This window comes from Simochromis diagramma, unplaced genomic scaffold, assembly GCF_900408965.1.
Source record: "Simochromis diagramma unplaced genomic scaffold, fSimDia1.1 OVJJ01000669.1, whole genome shotgun sequence".
Taxonomy (NCBI): domain Eukaryota; kingdom Metazoa; phylum Chordata; class Actinopteri; order Cichliformes; family Cichlidae; genus Simochromis; species Simochromis diagramma.
The window spans coordinates 4,694,126-4,713,543 of record NW_024387458.1 but is presented as its reverse complement, the minus strand read 5'-3'; the positions used below and the strand labels follow the sequence as shown (position 1 = coordinate 4,713,543).

Sequence of the window (19,418 nt, the reverse complement as noted above, 5' to 3'; positions counted from 1 at the left end):
GTTATCTATTCTCCCTGCTACAGAAAGAGAAGAGCTGTTCTCACAGTGGGAAAGATCACAAAGTAGGTCATTTTGAAAACAGGGTAAAAATGCACTGACAGCGAAAAATGCGATCGATTAAATCTGGTGTGGGGAGGAAGGAAGGAAGAAAAGACAAGTTGGTTTTCAGTGCACATGGAGAAGTGGAGTTCAGAGGTGAAGCTGCGCAAGTGAGGCTCACATCAAAGCGATCTATGCAGCGGCTGAGATTCAGTCCTGCTCCAGGCCTTTGGACAAGACAAAGAAGAGGAATGTTACAAGCTATGGAAAAGTTGCCGCTGCATAACACCGTAAACCACTTTGTTCATCACACTCCCAAACATGTAAGATGGTATATTATTCTCGTTCTGATGCATTGAACTCCCATAAGACAAATTAGACTTCACAATATTGTGAGAACTAGACTCCAAAACTCCCAGGAGAAGCTGCATGAAGTTTGATGATACATGAACAGTAAACACGAGCTAAAAAGGCCTCTTCTTGTTAATATTCTAAGCGAGTGTTTCTGCTTCTTTATGCGCAGTAAGCGAGTTCTGGAGCGCTGCAGTCGGGGAATAGAGATGCCGACTATCAAGGGCCGTCGAGGGTCCCTGTAGTGACTGAATAAAGTGCCTTTTTGTGATCCATAAGTGTAAAATTTGAGAATTTCAAGCATGTGTTTCCCAGTTTGGGCTGAAATCAAATACAAGAGCTTAAAAAACAACAATTTAACAGCTGCTGTGTTTTCTGATGAAAAGTGACTAAAGCTCAGCAGCTGCGCGTCTCAGTTTTCATCTGTTGTTCTTCCTGCTCTGATTCAGCACAGAACTGCTGCCATTATCCTGCGAATGAGTCTGTGGAAGTCTGAGACATGTGTGATTGGACAATTACGTTTAAAGCTTTGGAAGGAGAAGATCACTGAATCACATTTATATATTAGATTGTATATGAAGGATGGATTTAGCCACCCTCATGGCACCCAGTGGTTTGAGAACCTTTTCCAGTAGTCATTCAGAGGTGTTGTGGTGGGATTTTAAAGTTATTTTATGGGTGAAAAAAAGCACAACAAAGCTTTTTTTTGTGTCAATATGCACCACAGTTTTATATAATTTAAACTTATGCTGCTCTGATAAAATCATCTGACACTTAGTCTAAGACTAAATTAAGCACCAATACCATTTAGAACAAAAGGACCAAAAATGTGTGTTGACTACTGGTAGGACTGCCACATGACATCCTTATTCCCTGAGGACAGCAGGTGAATGACTGCCATCAATAACATCTACTTGCACAAGCTGTTCACAGATGCCCCAGTTAAACAAAAGGACAGACTTCTCACCTCTACATTTCATTGTTTAAGAGATCATTGTGAGATGAAAAAGAACCGGAAATGTGGAAAGCAAAAGCCTTGTTCTCCGGGGGGACACTGTCGCTGCTCCACAGATGGTGGAGGCTATGAAACACTGCAGAGTCATTATAGCCACACAGCAGGAGGCTTAAACAAGCCTGTGGAGGAGGTCAGCTCTGTGTCAGATCCTGTCACTCTCTTTGTTCTTCTCTTTATACCGTGAAACCAGCGAGTTAAACCTTACTCACCAATCACCTGTGCCTTTGGCATTTCACTGATCGCATCTCAAGGCTCAGTAGAGTTTACTTTAAACACATTAGGTCAGTCAGTACATTGGTACACACTGACTCAGAGCAGATAACAAATAGAGTCAGCCTCAATTAGCTGCTCATTACCAAAGCGTGACTGCTCACTTGTCAAGTGGTTACGCCTCCACTTGTGTTCATTAAATTCAATCAACGTATCAATCAAAGGTTCATCCATTTCCATATACTGCCACAAGACTCTTCTCTTTGCAGTGGTAGGAAATCTGACATGTGCACAGTAAATCACATTAACAGACACGCTAATTGTCTGAGAAAGACAGGACTCATCGTTAATTCTAAGACAAGAAATGTAACGAAGGGGTTTAACTCATTTTTCAAATTTAAGTTCTTTAAAAGGTAAAAACATCATTTTGGGAGCACAGATGGTCAGATACCAAATCCTCAGAGCAAATAATCAAGAGAAAAATATGCACAGAGCAGGCAACAGAAAAAGTTTGAAACATTTGAGAACATTTTTTCCCCACTTTCTATAAGTTGCAAACTCAATGAATCAGTCCAGCAAAAGTCCTTAAGGATGTGACTATTCCTGAGTGCTCAGCTGGAGTAAACAGTATTGAGAACTTTTAACCAATAGCTTTTCCCCCGTCGTTTAAAAAGCTTATCAAGGTATTTTTAACCAGAATGCCCAAAGTATTAAAAATATTAAAGGCAAGAAAACCTGAGGCCAGTTTCATTAAGTTAGACACTAACTAGAGGTGGGAGAAACTAAAAAGATCTGTTGTACGAAGCAGTTTAGTCATAAATTCTGAGTAAATTACATGTTTGAAAGAAGAGAAATGGTAGACTGAGTGACAGCATCTGTTTGCCTTATTAGAAAATATTAGTCTTTTTAAAAGAATAAAAGTAAAGTATATTTTACTAGCAGAATTCAGCACTCATCTTTTTCCTATGGAGAAAACTACAGTGACAGTAAGAAGTGTTGGAAGCTTCGTGCTTTATAAAATTTCAATGCACTGCAAACCTGCATTAGAATTTGTTATTTGACAAGACTCAATACTCTTTACTTTACAGAACAAACAAAGATGGTGTAAATATGTCCTTATTTCTCTGAATCACTCTGACTAATAATAATAATATCCATGAGAAACATTAAGACAGGGTCTAATGCCTCAATTTTGACATTTTCAGATGAAATCAGTAGTCAAAGTATTTCTGCAGGCAAGCAGCCCCAAGTTTATCAGGGCTGGATATTACATAAACTCGGATAAAAGGCAGAAAAGGCTAGATCAAATTGACAGATATGCTGTGGTACTTTTGATATTAGTGTGAGAAAGCACAGATGGAGGGATAATGAATAAAGTAAGGCAATGAAAATGGGAAGGAAAATATGAAGGCACAAGAGAAGCGTGGTGAGACAGCAAATGATGGGGATTTAAATGGCAATTTGGAAATGAAGACAGGAAAGCAGGGACGGGAACAAGAAGAAGAAAACAAATGAGCCCTCAATCTGAAATGGGAGGAGAGATAATAGAAAGGATAACAGGAGAAAAGAAGAAGAGTCCAAGGGAGGAGGAGGCGGAGGAGAAACTGTGCTGAGGCTAATCATAATTGGCCTGACACTGGGAGATGGTATGGTGCTGTTGCTGGGCGAAACATGTGTGTGTTTGGGGGGTGGGGGAGGAGTACGGGGTAAATGTAAAGGTCAATGAAGAAATGGAGTCCATGAAATATCAAGGCTCTTAATTCATTCCTACTACTTCATCTCAGCCTAACAGCACTTGTTGTGTTGCGCTTTTATCCACATGGAGAGTAAGATACAGTAAGAGCGAACATTATATCCATACATGCAGAGCTCCTGTGGGAATGCAGAGCCAGCTACTTTGCTAGCGAGTGGTCATGTAGCAGAACAAATATAGTGCATAAAAACAGATGCAAACTGGTGAGTACTGGTCCGTAAAAGACAGACTGGATTAACAGCCGTAGTCTACTAATACATTCATCCTTCGACAGCTTCTACAGTTAGAAAGCACCAAAAGAAGAAGTGCAATTAAAGCTTAAACAATTCAGTGCAAATGCATTTATTGCACATTTACTTGATTAATTACATTGTTGCAAAACTGTTTGCATACCAAATGTGAATATTTATGTTGAATAAAGTTTAAATTAAATGTAAAATCATCAAACAAAATAATATAAATGAAGTCCTACAAAAACATAGGGTGGCAAATTTATGCCACGTAAACACAGACAAAACTTGTTTTAATGGCTACAGCCACAACCATTAATGTTATTCTGCATGTAGTCCAAGAGGCGCACAAGGTATGGTTTTCATGTATATTGTTTATATAATGTTGCATACATGGGAATATGAAGATATTTTCAGTAATATCCATTATTTTGCATTTTTTCTGTTCTGCTTGCTCAAGACTGTTTATGGACACTAACACGAGAGACTCTGATAAGACATTTATGTTGGAAACTTTGTGTTTTCTTCAGTTTACACTGTGTCTGAAGACAATAAGTGTGCGAGAGAGGGAAAAATAAATTTTTGAAGACATCAGTATGATGCGTGGCCACTCTTTGTTGGACCCCTGTAGTTACACTTGTGCTGAGCCTCTCGTTCAATTTGCAGTCGTCACCTCTTTGTAATCATTTGTTGATCTGCTACATTGAACCACAGGGACTGTGGCATTTGAAGGGTAGTTTAAAAAGGCAAAGTTCAGAGTTGAGATTTGTCAGAGAGCTCAGATATGAATTAAACAGCATCGCTCCATAATGAGAAGCCACAAGGTTTAAAATAATTTACTGAGGGTGCAATTAAACTTCAGAGAATTTCCCATGAAAAACTGATCCTTACGAGTAGCTTGAACTTTCCTAAATCCAGCCACACTTATCTCAGCCCATTAGAGCGCAGCTGAAATGATGCTTAATAAATCTGTCCCAGACTGCTGTATCTGCCAGAAGGTCACTAATTACATCTGTGCAGTTCTGTTCACAAGTAGTACGGCAAACACACGCCGTAAACACTATTCTGTTAACATTCACACAAGGAATCAAAGTCTTATCACTAATTACTGAGTCTCTCAAATTTTAGATGCACTCATGGTGATTTTAATTTTAATCTGCTTGAAGACATATGATCTATTCAGCTCGTCACTGTGGAATTATTGATGCTCAATGCACCAAAACAGCTAAAGCAATCAATGCAAAAGGCTTTTCTTCTGTTAGCTGATAAATACATTAAATGCATCACCACCAGTTCTAGCCATTACCTCGTAAAGTCCCATTTCAAAGTGCTGATTATTATTATTAGTATTATTATGTTGATATTGAAGTAATCATATTAGACTAGACTAGGGTGCTAAGCTATCAGCTAATGCTAGAAAAATGGATCCATACCCGGATGGGTGTGCCACATAGACACACACACCTGTTAATTAGTATCATATGAATACAATATTCAAACCTGTTACCAAATCTCTCTACATACATCTTCTGTTGGTACAATTAACTAGAAAATCATGTTATTTGTGAGATATACCATAATGATGTTCTAAAAAGGACCAACACCACAAACATGCTTGAGAGGTGAGTTCAGCAGTTCAAAGTATTCGAGGCATAATTACCCACACTTTGTAACTACTTGGATCCTAGGAGTCGCTTGCGTGGAGTAAAGTTTGGTATCCAGGTTGACTGCTCACATATATACATACATATATATGTATATTTGCATTTATGTGAGTCTGTACTCAGCCTCTCTCTCTTTCCTCCAGGTCATTTGGGTTTGGTTGAACTTTCTTTCAGCCATGTGTGGTCTCTCTCTTCATCTCTTTAAGTTGTGACAGATGTTGCACAACATGTGTCAGCAACAACTGGTCAGTCAAAGTCTTAATAACTTTAATAAAACTTCAGTGGGGAAATTCTTTTAAAAAATTCCCCCCAATAAGATTCCTATGTAAAAGGAAATGACCAAAAGCATTTTTGGATCGGGCTGCAAACATGTTTATTTTTGCTGGAAAGGCTTGCATTTTAACATCAGTCGTGGGTACAGACTTACTCTTGGAAGTATCCTCAAGTAGTCATTTAAACATGTGAAAATGCAAAACCAAGTCAGCCTTGAAGGTAGCTGCACTGTGTAATAATACAACATGGTATGGGAAGGCGATTTAAAGTGAAATTTTCTCCACATATGCAGATTCAGTGTGCTATACAAGGCACAAAGTAAAATGAATATTACCCTTTATATATTGGATTCTATTCTATTTTATTTAATCCAGCGCCTCTTTCGTCCTTGTGCGTTACAGAAAAGGAGCGAAAAATGTGGCGAGACAGACGGTGTTTGGGGCTCTCTGCAGTGGAAAGTAGGTCACGTTGACTTGCACATTCACACACATTTTTTTCATTCATACACTGCACATTTTCACACTTCTAAGTATTATCTCTAATGTATGCTTACCCAGTCGGCACACCTAAACACACAATCCTCACAGTCACAACAACACAAGCACTTGGGCTTGGCTACTCGCCATCCATCACTCCACCCGGCCAGCCTCCTCCCCCAGGCTGCAGCACGGTGCCAATGAGACGAGTAGGACTACCCACTGGCCCACATAACAATGACTCCGAGTGTGTGCGAGTCTCTTTTATGTGTGTGCAGAAATTTGTGAACTTGCAGATTAGAAAATACAAAAGGTTTGAAGTCATATGTTGTCCCATGCATTACTATGGAAGACCATAACTACCATAATCAAACGTAAATGAAGAAATTAATACATGATTTAGTAAAACAAAATATATGCAAACAATATTAAATGATGTAGAGACTAAATTAATATAATATCACACATGTTGGTATATTCCACATGTGATTATTGGAATACCTGACTACGCAGGGAGTGGACTACTGTGAGTCTCCTCAATGAATAAATAAATATAAAGATATGAGGAAAAAAAGAAAACATTTAAAATAAAGAGTACAACTCCCCAGTAGCTTAAATAATGCACAAGAAAAGTAAGAAAATTGAAGAAAATTGTTTATCTCTATATATTTGATATTATTTTCAATGCATACTTGTTATTACAAATGGTTTGATACCTAATTTAAGTATAAATAATTGACTATAATTATTGCCTATAAAAATCTTTATTCACATCTAAGATGCTGTTCAAGAAACACCCTTAGCTATCTAATCAAAGACTAGTCAAGGTCATATTGGTTCAATATAGCATGTATATACCCTATAGCGTGGAAAAATCCACAGAGGATTGAGTATCTAGACAGCTAAAAGCTAATATACCAGCTTGTGCTGATTTTCTATTACACAACATATCCATCTCCTTCTTCTTTGTGTGATTTTTTCTATTATTTACAATTTGTTGTCCTACAGTTTTGTTAGTATGTTTCTTTTCACATTTCTCTGTCTGCAGTATGAGATTTGCTGTTATTATCTGCAGACAGCAGGGTTATTAATGGATCGCATGCGTATCAGACAAACATGGATCCGATGGTTGCTATGGGAACTGCATCCGCAGCGCCCCAGAAAGGGGGGGGGGGGGGGCGGAGAGAGCGAGAGCGGGAGGAGGATGAGGAATGTTAAGTGAAAAACAAGAGGGGGAGGGGGATGAGGAGCAGCAGTGGGGCGGGTGATGGATGGAGAAAGAGGAAATGGAGAAGGAGGGATGGAGCGAAAGAGGAGAAGAGAGAAGCCCACTTCTATCAGTCTGAAATATTTGATTCAGCAGAAAGGGTGACCTTGGAGAGGAAGACAAAAGCAGGTCGGCTTTCTCTCTCATTCTCTCCCTTTGTTTTTCTTATCACTCCTCTCCTCCACCCTCCCCCTCCTTTTATAAAAGATATTAGTGCCATCTTCACATATAACAGAAAAATCACTTTGGCACATTTATTGAACAGCAGTTTTTGTTCTTAAATATTAATTAGTCTCAGCAAACAAACCTGATTCCTATAAAAAGAAAAAAACTGCATGAATGGATGGCCTTGATTTATTCAAAGCACCAAATGTGTTAGCACGTTGTCCCATTTACTGCACACATAATGTTCTCCCAGCTTCTAGATAACAATCCTGAAAAGCCTAATGCTGTGTTTTAGTTATTTGGATGAAGTTTAGCAAAAAATTCCAGGTAGGAATGTGCGAGTCTGTTGGTTGCCAAATAAAGCTGGTGGCATCTCAGAGATATTGGCTTACTGTGACATATCAGGTCATGTTAAAAGCATATACAATAGTACAATAATACAGCTGGTCTTGTCACCCTTGTTCAGGATCCGTTGGGGGTCACATTAAATGCACTGGATAGCCTCAAGTACCATTTTTCTACAGGCAGGTTTAACATTGAGCTGGCATATATTACAACCCAGCTTTTCCTATCAAATCTAATTTTAGCAGCTGCTGGTACCTAAACCAAACCAAGTCGTGGGTGAAAGCTCGAGTCGATACAAAACTGACCAGTGAAAGTTAAACTAACAAGAAAACACAAAGATCTTAAACAGGAACATGAACTCTGGTTTCCAGAGTGGGACACCTGTCTGTGACTTAAGTCACTGCCAACCCTGTGGCTTCCTCACACAGACTCGGGAGACGCCAAAGAACGCCTTGCGTGCACCCACTGTGACACTAGTGACGTTGAACAGTAGTACTTGATGCCCTGGGATGAGATTCGATCTAATAACCTGGCCTTAAAAACAAAATGACAGTCATTTTGTTGTGTTTCCCCTATCAGTTACAACCTCTGATGGACCTTTGGTGGATTGTATAGTCAACTTTCAGTGACACAGCAACTCTTGGTCTCATGTTACCTTGAAAAACAGATTCCAGCAAGCATACAGGTCTTAACTTTAGTAAAATGAGAGCGCTGCTGCTGCTGCAGACACTGACTGGACTTGATTTAAAGGCCATAACATAAGAGATTCACGCCTACTATTTTTGCTTTGCCAACAAAGGCTGATGTCTATACAATTTATGTTTTAAGTATTTTTATTTCCATATGTACGTAACCATGTTCAAATATCCACTGTGGAATAATAAAATATGAAAAAGGGTCTCAAAGGATGAACGCAGCTCTAACCATTGGAGACTCTCATAAAAACCCTGCCACAGTCCTTGAAAAAGCTCAATACACCCATACAAAGAAAGACTACTGTCATAATAGAGAAGGACGGGCTTTACGCGTCTATGACTAAAATAACGATCTTACTCAAACACAAACAGAAAGGAAATTAAGGAACAGTGACGCCAGCATGTCTGACGACATCATCTTACTACTGGAGACTAATGTGATCCCTGATACGCAACCTAAACCAAGAACACACAAATCAGTCAGACTTTATTCAGATAAATACAACTTTTCCATAACCAACTTCCTCTAAATTTTCTCCTTCCTTTTCTGTCATCTCTAATTTGATCCATTTCTTGCATTGCTTGCAGTCTCTTCCTCACCTCCCTTGCTGTTCTCTCCCTGTTCCTAACACTCTTACTAATACTGTGTTTATTTCCCCCCCTCTGTTCTTAAACCCTGCAAGCATTCTGATTTAACACCCCTCTGGGGTGTCAGAAGCAGACAGGGGGAGGCTAAATGTTGAAGTCTTTAGGAAAGGAGGCAGGAAGCAGAAAGAGAATCTGACCACATAACTCTGATCAATGAAGCGTTGTGTACTGCACACTACTGCTGACTCATACTGTCGGACAGGATGGAGGGAGAAGAGGATGAATAATATAAGCAAGTGGGAGTGAGACAGAAGGACAAAGGGTGGGGTAGAGGTTACAGGAGAGTAAGAGAAACAAATGATATAACCAAGACGTATCTGTCACAAAGACAAACCTGGACAGTTTATAGGGACAGAACAAGGGAGGGAAGGAGAAAGTAAGCTAGGATGCTCTTATGTAGGAGGTAAGCTTTTGGTAAAAACATTCACAGTTGTAACAAAATCAGTACATACATAAAAATACTGCTTTAACTCCACTAGTCTTCAAACTGAGAGGACCTCAGACTTCTAGTAGGATGAGTGCGGGGGAATCAGTTATGGCTGGTTTGAGCAAGAGCCACAAAAACCTGCAAATTATTTTGATTTTTCTTTTGATTTCTACAGTCGGTGACCAGAGCGAGTGTACTCTACGACATCTGGACAAAGTCTTAGTTTTGAGGGAAATATTTTCAAATTAAAAATCACTTTAAATTAAATAACTAGCACAAAATAATAATAAATATAAATGTGAAGCACGCTGTGATGCTCAGTTAATTTCATCTGTCAGACGTCATGTTATACTCACCAAACTGCTGCTTCATTTTCTTTTACCAGAACAACTTTTACATTTTCCAGTTAACTGAAATGATTTCTTCTCTGTCTTGTTTTTTTTCCCATTTGTCATTAAAACAAACAATGACTCAGCATCATTTCCTGACTGTTTGTCTTGCACTACTCTGATCCTTTATTTTTTGATTTATTTCTGTAAAATGTCTCAATTATCAGATGGACTGTCGAGGAAGGTAGATGTTCTCCTCCGATTTAATTTAACCAACTTTGATGATACCAAAACTTTTTATTAAGATGCAGTATTATGATTTCAGACACTGAAAACATCAGCTACTACTTTGGTTTGTACCTAAATATCATTGAAAGCTAACAAGCTAAACTACACGGGTGCACAACAAAATCTGTGTTAATTTAACACCAAATACTTTAATTATCACATAAAAAGTCCTGTTTTAATCTGTCTATAAAAAGAAGGCAAATATTGAAAAAAAAAAAAGCTTTTTCCAGGTGAAATAAATGCTTTTCAGCCTGATTTTTCTCATTAAAAGAAGGAAGAGCAAGTGCAAATGGAATCTGCACTGTTAACTATCTAAACACTTTAACATTAAACTGCAAATAAACTTGTCTTAGTGCCTTTGTGACCGCTGCAGTTGGTATAAATTGTTGTATAATTTATCCATTTAAATTCTACTTAGGCTTATACTTAGGAATATATCTGCCTTGCTACCACGGGCAGATGTAGCCACTAGCTGTTTGCTTCACCTCTGCTAATTTAAGTAGCTAAACTGGACCTCTTAACCATGTTTATGTCTTGTTCATACTGACAAAATAATACGGTCTGCTGTGTGGATAATGGCACTAACAATACATACAGCCTGTCAAAGAAGCCTTTGCTCAAGTTTTGGTTGCTGAAATTCTAATATTTCATTTGTACATTTGTACAATAAATAGTAGGCTGTCTGTGTGATGCGGTACAACTGTTCAGGCTGAGAAAGTACCATGTTATCCAAGCTACAACCTGATCACTTCAGGCTAAAAAGCTAAAGCTAAAGCCTAAACCCCTAAATTTCAGCCTCAAAACAACAGTCAACATCAAGGTGACTATGCCCAATGTTTATTTACAGTCTGTAGTTTTTATGTAATCAATATATAATAAGTTAACAGTCAATACAGAGGTTTGTTAAACAAAACAAACAAACTGTTTTATTACTAGGATGTAATCGGTTATTGTATTGGCACTACATTCAGTCCCGATGTTCTTCTCCTTGACTAATTGACGAATTTTTTAATAACAAAACCATTAATCTCTTGTTGCAGCCAAATTCACACAGAGGACAGCAGGCAAGGATGCTATCAATGTCCTTAACCCCCCACACATCCACACACAATCCATCCACTGCACAGGCTTTTTCATTAGTCACTGTGGACATTGTAGCAACAGCTTGACTTCCCAGAGTCTTTATCTAAGAAACCAATTCCAGCTGCTTACACAGCGCAGCAACTACAACGGCAGAAAACAGCAGAGATTATGTGAACCAAGGATTTAAAAGAATCAGCGGTGAGTTAGGAGGGGAAGACGTGCCAAGAAGTTTCTAATAATACATTCAGAACAACATCAACATGGCGTAAAACCCACCGAGTGCCACTTTCAAATGTCAAAAAAAATAAATAAAAATATCCCAACCCTTTTTTTTTTTTGGCATATATATTGAATTTTATTTATCTACCACCTGGAGCTTATCACCTATGAGAATTGAAGACGAGGATGAATAATTCATTACAAAGTTATTTTTACATTTTGTCTCTCAGTGAGGAAAAGTGCGAGTCAACATGGAAGCCTGAGATGTGGCACTGAGTGAGATATAAACTGCAACACATTTAAACAGAATACAGCAAGAAGTAAATCTCATATTTATTATCAAGTCACGGTTTATTGTGCACATTTTAAAAGTGTGCAAGTCTCTTGTTCATGATGATGAGTTAACAAAGACCTCACCCTGTTAGGAGAAATGGTGTTCTTTAACATGGCCTGCAATTTATGGTGGGTCTGATATTGGAAGACAAAGCCAAAAAACAAGGGTTAGGGGGACATTTGTCTTCAAAGAAAAAGTTGTGCTTTACCAGTGCTGCTGGCACATTTCAAAACTGGTTTTTGTCAGTTTCAGTAAAGCTCAGCGAGCAGCCTGTGAGCGTTTCCAGCAGATTTGCTGTCTTTTGTGCAATCTACTGATGACCTCGCCAACCTGCTAGCAACTAAAGCAATCATAAGGAGGCTTGCAGGTCCTTATACCTCTTTACAACCACTAGCAGCTCCCACCAACCACTCATCAACCAATCATGGAATACACATTTATTTCCAGTGACTGGTGGTTACCAGATGGTTGCTGATTGGTCTTTAAACTTGTGTGACTGAGGTCTTAAGCAACACTAGTGAGAAAACGAGAATTACTGCCATACCTCTGCCATCTTTTTCTCTGTGCTGGTTAATGCTTTACCTTATACTCCACATATTTATTCTTAGACTCTAGTAGAGAAGCTTTGCATGAATCACAGTTCAAAATAATCCCTTCTCATCTTATACTGCTCCTTGGGGCAGTAGTTCAGTAGGTTTTTAGCTTACACAGATTATTTGTAGACACTATGACCTCATAATTTGAAACTTCTACCGTGTTTAATATAAACACTGACACAATATATGAGATAAAAAATAAGGACAAGCAAAATAAGTCCTCTTCAAAGACATTTTAGGGTAAAAAGACACTTGCAAACATTCAGCCGTTTCTTGTGGTGCCAGATAATCTTTACCTTTGGCATTTATTGCCAGCGGCAGAGCATTTCTGATATGCGTCTATTGACACCACACTGCAGACTGGTCCTAATGAAACCATAGTTTCTCTTTGCATTATTGATAGCTGGTCCTTTGATATATTCTTCGTGGGGTGAACAAGAAATAAGACTTCACAAACTAATGTACTGTGTTATGGTATATACAGTTTATGATATAGACCTGATTCCACCCTCTTACTATTAGAGGATGTATAGTAATCAGTTAGAGAGGCTGGAACATATATATGAGGTCTTTTGGGTTCTTTGACTCTGTCCTTGATTTTAATGTGTGACAGATGCAGCGTGTCTACTCCTATCCTAGCAGAGGATTTGTGGGTGTGCTGCAGTCACTGCTGCATGGTGCGCATGTCAACACACACACACAGGAGCACACATGCACACAAGGGAAAGACAGAGAAAAAAAGGGGGTGGCTCTGTCTTGTCTAAATATAGGCCTCAACAGCAGCACAGCCTTAAATATTTCATTGCCTCTTCTCCAGAAATGAAGAGGGGGGGGAGCCAGAGGAGGAAAAAGGAAAGATTGAGAAAGAGAGAGAGATAGAGAGAGATGAGCAAGTGGAGGGGGGGCCTAAGGGGTTCAGGAGAGACTGAGATCAGGACAATAGGGATAGTCAAAAATAGGAAGAAGAAAGAAGAGCAAAAAAGGATACGCAGAGGAAGAAAGAAAGAAGAAAGGCTGGAGGCAAGGGAATCTAATCCCTCCTCCTCCTTTTTATGCAAAATAAGACTGAAATATTTTGGAATTTCTTCAGACAAGTGGTGCATCACGGCCGATAAGAGGAAGAGGGTTATCTTCTTATGTATGCGGAGTCGAAATCTCTGAATCACTCCAGCTTGAAGGAACTTGGTATTGATAAGTTTGTGCTTGACACTATGAAAAATACTTTCATTTCTCAGCAAAATAAATAAATTAAATAAATAAATAATAACAGAAAATATCAAACAGATTAATGTCAAGCAGATTTGCAAACTGTCAAAAAGAAATGGCACCACACGGAAACTCAAGTATCCGACTACAGCCATGACAGAAGAGGATTTATTCCCTTTGGCGATGTCATTCTGTTTTGGCCTCGATGTCACTTTGAGGAGGATAAAGTGTTGCTTTGTTGCTGATTTAAGCTGCCCTTCTTCCAGTATGCTGTTATGGACACTGTGCAGCATGCTGAAGGAGAGATAAAGGTTAAAGCCGCATCTACAGGGAGCTGCAGCAGCAGGACACTGGATGCAGAAGATCCTACAGTACACAAGCATGAGCGCAATCACATGTAGACTGCTTCTCGGGAAATCCTCCACAAACACAACACACAAATCTACTAAGAACAAAGGCACAATCACGAACACGTACACATTATTTGCACATGCTGGTGTTCCCTTTGTTCTGTCACTGTTTCACAATGATGGATGAGCCTGAATGTGAAGCACATACAGGGTCATTACGCGAGGCCCACTGGAGGTTCTTAACAGCCCGACACCTACGGGGAAATGGGCTCCACAATGGAACAAGGTAACACCGCCAAACGGCAATGAGAAAGGACGCACACACAGGCAACGCTGCAAACACATTAAACACCAAGATGAGCAGATGCAGGCACATCTGTCTGCAAGCAATACTATATGCACCGCCCTGTCTCTCTCTTACAACCACAGACACAATGAGACACAAACATGAACAGAGAACTCAATGCATGTAGCAGACTATACTGTAGACGGGTCAGGAATAATAATAATCAGTGTCAGTGACTTAAAAACACGCCTTATCAAAACATTAATGTATGGGTACATCAAATTAACGAAAAGGTCAGCTATCAACAAACTACATTGTGTCACTGGTTTGATCTTAAGCAGTCATTTAGCAGCTTACTGAGTTTATTTTAAGACTGAGTCATTTATTTTAGATTTGCATAGCTTAGACATTGACATCTTCTTCTACCATGAAAACGCAAAGTTCAACTCATGTGAAAATACTAAACACACTACCAAGCAACTAAAAAACAAAAAGTTTAAAAAAAACACTGTAATAGTTCACTCGACCCTCTTTAGCGCCGATGATGGCACACATTCATTGTTTCAATAAGCTTATGCCAAGCTCATGTCACCATATTGATTTCCATCCAGAGTTGGATTAATTTTTCACTGAGCTCTTGTATCGATGTTGGGAAAGTCAAACCGCTGCATAAAGCGGCACACATCCCACAGACGCTGATTGAAGTTGAGGTTTGCGGCGAGCGTCAAGATGATTTCTCACACTCAACACGCTTTCACTGAATCCTGGAATATTTCCATGTCGTTTCCAGCTCATTATGTATATTCGGGTAGTCGGCTGACCACAGTTTTGGGGACACAACATTGCTGAATCTTGTTGTGTCCCAACTGAATCTTGAGCAGATCAGATATGTTTGTACAGACAGCACCCATACTAGACACGATGGGTGCATCACTTCATGTGGTCTAAGGAGCTTGGAAAGAAAAGCGTCTGGACTTCTTTAAGCTTCCTTGAAGACGTTTCACCTCTTATCCGAGAAGCTTCATCAATTCTAAGAGCAATTGGTGGAGAGTCACAGATTTTAAGCCCTATGCGGGTGTCCCCAAGAGAGTAATGGACCCCCTATGGATCCTCTACCTAGTCACACGAGCCAAGGTGTGAAAACGGGTGTGGGTCACAATCAGCCAAGGTTTCAGGTGAACCCACTGTGAAGCCTAGCCCCACCTTACCATCCGATTTAAAGAAGTCCAGATGCTTTTCTTTCCAAAATCCTTAAACTACGATGACGTGGATGACTGATAAACTTCATGTGCCTCTTTTCTGCACCACTGTGGAATAATTGAAATCTAGACTCAGACCACATGACCTTTAGCCAGTGCTTCAGTGTCCAATCTTTGTGCGCACTAGCAAACACAAGAAGAAGAAGAAAAAAAGCTTCTGTTTTCTAGGTAAATAGAAGGAGCACTGGGAAGCAAAGCATACAGCAGACAGAGAGGTTGCAAAGGCAGAGGAAAAAGCTTATAGGGAGTTGTAGAAGCCGGGTTAAGACGGTATGTATTGTAGTATGAGACGAGCATCAGGGGTGATGTGTAACATCACAAGATGATAGTGAGACCCGCTATGATGTATGGTTTGGAAACTATAGTACTGACAAAAAGACAGGAGGTGGAGCTGGAGGTGGCAGAGGTGAAGAGGCTAAGAGTTTTGTTCAGACCAGAATGGACAAGATTATTAATGAGTATAGCAGAGGGACAGCTCAGGTTGAGCAGTTTAGAGACAAAGTTAGAGGGGCAAGGCTGGTGGCTGAGGTTTGGACATGTACAGAGGAGGAATAGTGACTAGACTGGACAAAGGATGTTGGAGATGGAGCTGCCAGGCAGGAGGAAAAGAGGAAGATGACAGAGAAGGATAGATGAAGTGAAAGAGGACATACAGAGGGCTGGTCTGACAGAAGAGGTTGCTAGGGTAGGAAGAGATGGAGGCAGATGATCCATTGTGGTAACCGCTAAAGGGAGAAGCCAAAAGAAGCAAAAGAAGATATAGAAGAAGAGGCCGTTTTAGCAATCTCCTTAGTGGTTTTCTTTGCTTGATGCATCTTTTATCTGAATGCTGCAGCCAAGTCCCTGGGCAGCTGGTTTTGTCCGTTTAAAAAAATAATCCCATATAGATGACTTTGTAATCTTTTCCATAACCAGCGAGTGTGTGCTGCTTGGATGAAAGAGGACTGTTCACACACCTCCCCTCAATAAATACGCCAGTTGTTGGACTGACGACTGGATGTGGATAAAATGTTTTATTTATATTTGAAGACATGATGAAATTTTCCCTAACTTCAATACGTAATACTGCAGGTGGAACTGCACGTTTAGACACACGCTGACTGTTTTTGTCCATTTTCTGATCCACACCACGTTTCGCACACAGCGAAGTTAAACTTTTTTATGCCGTCAATAAAAGATGGATCGATCACCTGCATGTCTGATGTCCACAGCTGTAGACTTTGGTGACACTATTGGGCTGAAAAAACAAATAAAAATCTATGATTACCAGTCAACTGAATTTAAAAACACAATTTTTCCCAACTCCCACAACCCTGAACTGAATAAGCAGAAGAAGATTGATACATGGAATTTCTCCACTATATTTGTTTTAAGTTTAGAAGGTAAAAAAAACAACAACTTTCTTTCTGGTGACACAAATTGAAAAGATTGAATAATAAAGCTGCCCAGACTTAACTGGATGCCTGCTTCTAAAACAAGCTATATTTCTCACTGTGAAGAACAGATGGGAAATCGTTCTGTGTAACTTTATCAAAAAATTGTAGCAAATAAATATAGATTTACTGAACTAAAGACATTTTTATAACCTCATTCGGCTGCTCGATTATTTGCAAGGGGTCCCCACAGTGGATAGATCCACTACACAATATCTTCAAAAGCTTTAGATTTTTAGTTTGAAAGGGCCTGAAGATCTCTGATGCCTGAGATCTTTCGGCCCTCAGGTGGCACTGCATTAAAAATATGCATGAGTATTCAAAGAAAAACCACTGCGTGGGCTCAGGAACACTTCCAGAACTCACAGTTCAGAGAATCAACCAAAAATGCAGGTTAAAGCTGTATTAAAGAAGTAGAAGCAATAAGTGAACACGATCCAAAAACACATCTTCTCTGGGCCAAAAGTCTTTTTCAAAAACATGGACGTGCAACCTTTGGATTAAAGAGGAGCAGGTTTCTATCAAAGTTTACTAAAAAGCCAACATGTCTGATGGTATGGGGGTACATTATCTACAGGTTTTAGAGGAACGTGTGCTCCCATCCTGACGATGACTTGTTCAGGAAAGGCTTTGCATATTTAAGCAAAGCCTGCATTTAAGCAAACTACATACTGCATCTATTACAGCAGCATGGCTTCACAGTAGAAGAGTGTGGGTGCTTAACTGCCCTGTCTGCAGTCCACAATCCTCTCCAAAAATCCTTCAGCTGGTCCCCTCAGTTCCCAGACGTTTACAGGTTGTTATTAAAGAAGAGAAGATACTACAGTGATAAACACGGTCCTCTCCCACGCTGCTGTCATCAAATTTGAAATGAGTCAATATTTTTCTTCATTTTAAACATCTGACATGTTTTCTATGTCCTCTGATGTGAATAAAATTAGATTTATTAGATGAGAAATCTATTTTTATTTCCATTTTAAAGAAGCCAACTTTTTCAGAACAGGGTTTGCATTTGCACAGTAGTTTCATTTCACATTAGTGTGTCGATCTTTACTGCGTTTGTCTTTTCCCTGCTCCCAGTCTCACTGTGAATGAACATCCTTGCATACAAGAGACAGGTGAAGCGAAATAACATTGAAATGGCGACATAAATCTAAAATAGTTCTTCCTCAGTAATGTCAGCTCACTGGATCCGAGATTGCAGTTGAGTTAAAAAACTGAAGATTTACAAAAGAAGTGAAATATCTCATAACTGATAAGATTCCTCCGTGCTACGTACGTTACATCTCTCCCTCAGCAATGCAATGATGCTGACGCGTGGCGTAGTGAACAGAGACCAACCGAGAATTAAACTGAACAGACTGGACAGCTGTCACCAAGAACCAATCCAGCTTTTTAATCAGGATTAGCCTGATGTCCTATCAAAACATCTGATTGGCGCATCCATACTGACTTTTGTTCATTTCACATTTTTGACCTAAAGCGGACACAGAAAACCACGTAGAAACAAAACAATAGCTTTAAAAAGAATTAACAAACATTTTATCCCAATTATCCATCTGCCTTTCTCAGCTGAACAGGAAAACAACAAATGATGTACGAATTAATATCCTGTCCTGAAGCGTGCTCTGAGTCCTTATTAAGTGAACATTAGGGTTTAAGTGGGGACAGCTGCTGCTGCGTCGTCTAACTGCCTCATAATCCTGCAACCACAGGTCACATCAGCCAGTACCACACATATGAGCCAGTGTGACTGGATTTGACATAATGTTCTAGAAATTCAATTGAGCCAATTTTATTATTTTCTCAATTTAGGAAGCACGTTGCTCCTGCAGCTATGCGGGAAATTACCTCAAATGAGAGCCGCACAAGGTTTAAGTGGGGACAATATGCTGATTATTAACTGGAAGCAGTTTTCTCTACACAGTAAATAGAAGAAATGAGCTACCTTCACCTCGTGTCACCCACAAGTCTTTAAATCAGAACAGCTAACATTTTTCGGGACATTTTAACATATCATATTTAGGCACATAAACAGGTGACTCTGCTTTCACCAGTGCCTGTTGCCCTTCCTCTGACTACTACTTGTTTCCCCTCACTGCTTACCTCTTGAAATGGCTAAGCAGGGTGCCAACTAGCTCCCCGATGCGGCTCTCATTGGCAGGCACCATACCCTGCAGGCACACCACGAGATCCCTGCTGTCCTTGGTGTGGAACACAACCAGCTGGTCCTTCCCGGGGGACACGCTCAGCCCTGTCACCTGAGATACACAAATAGAGAGAGAAAGGACACACGCAGTTAAACACAGATAAACATGTACATAAAACAGACAGAGAAATACACAAACAAACACTCTGCACTGTTACAGTGTTGCAGTTGTGAAAATCAGTGGAGTAATTTGGTTTCACCACACCTTGCTTCACCAAGAAGTAAAGTGAAGAGAGCTGAAGGATTTGGACTGGTCAGTACAATAATT

General features: G+C 39.7%; 1 protein-coding gene across 1 annotated transcript in view; it reads right to left on the bottom strand.

Moving 5' to 3' along the window:
- The window catches only part of myo1d (myosin 1D), a 113,767-nt gene that overhangs the window by 10,990 nt on the left and 83,359 nt on the right, over positions 1-19,418 (bottom strand). The window contains exon 21 of the mRNA XM_040014380.1: positions 19,048-19,202. Within this exon, the coding sequence (XP_039870314.1) occupies positions 19,048-19,202 (155 nt within the window). The remainder of the gene's footprint in view (positions 1-19,047; positions 19,203-19,418) is intronic.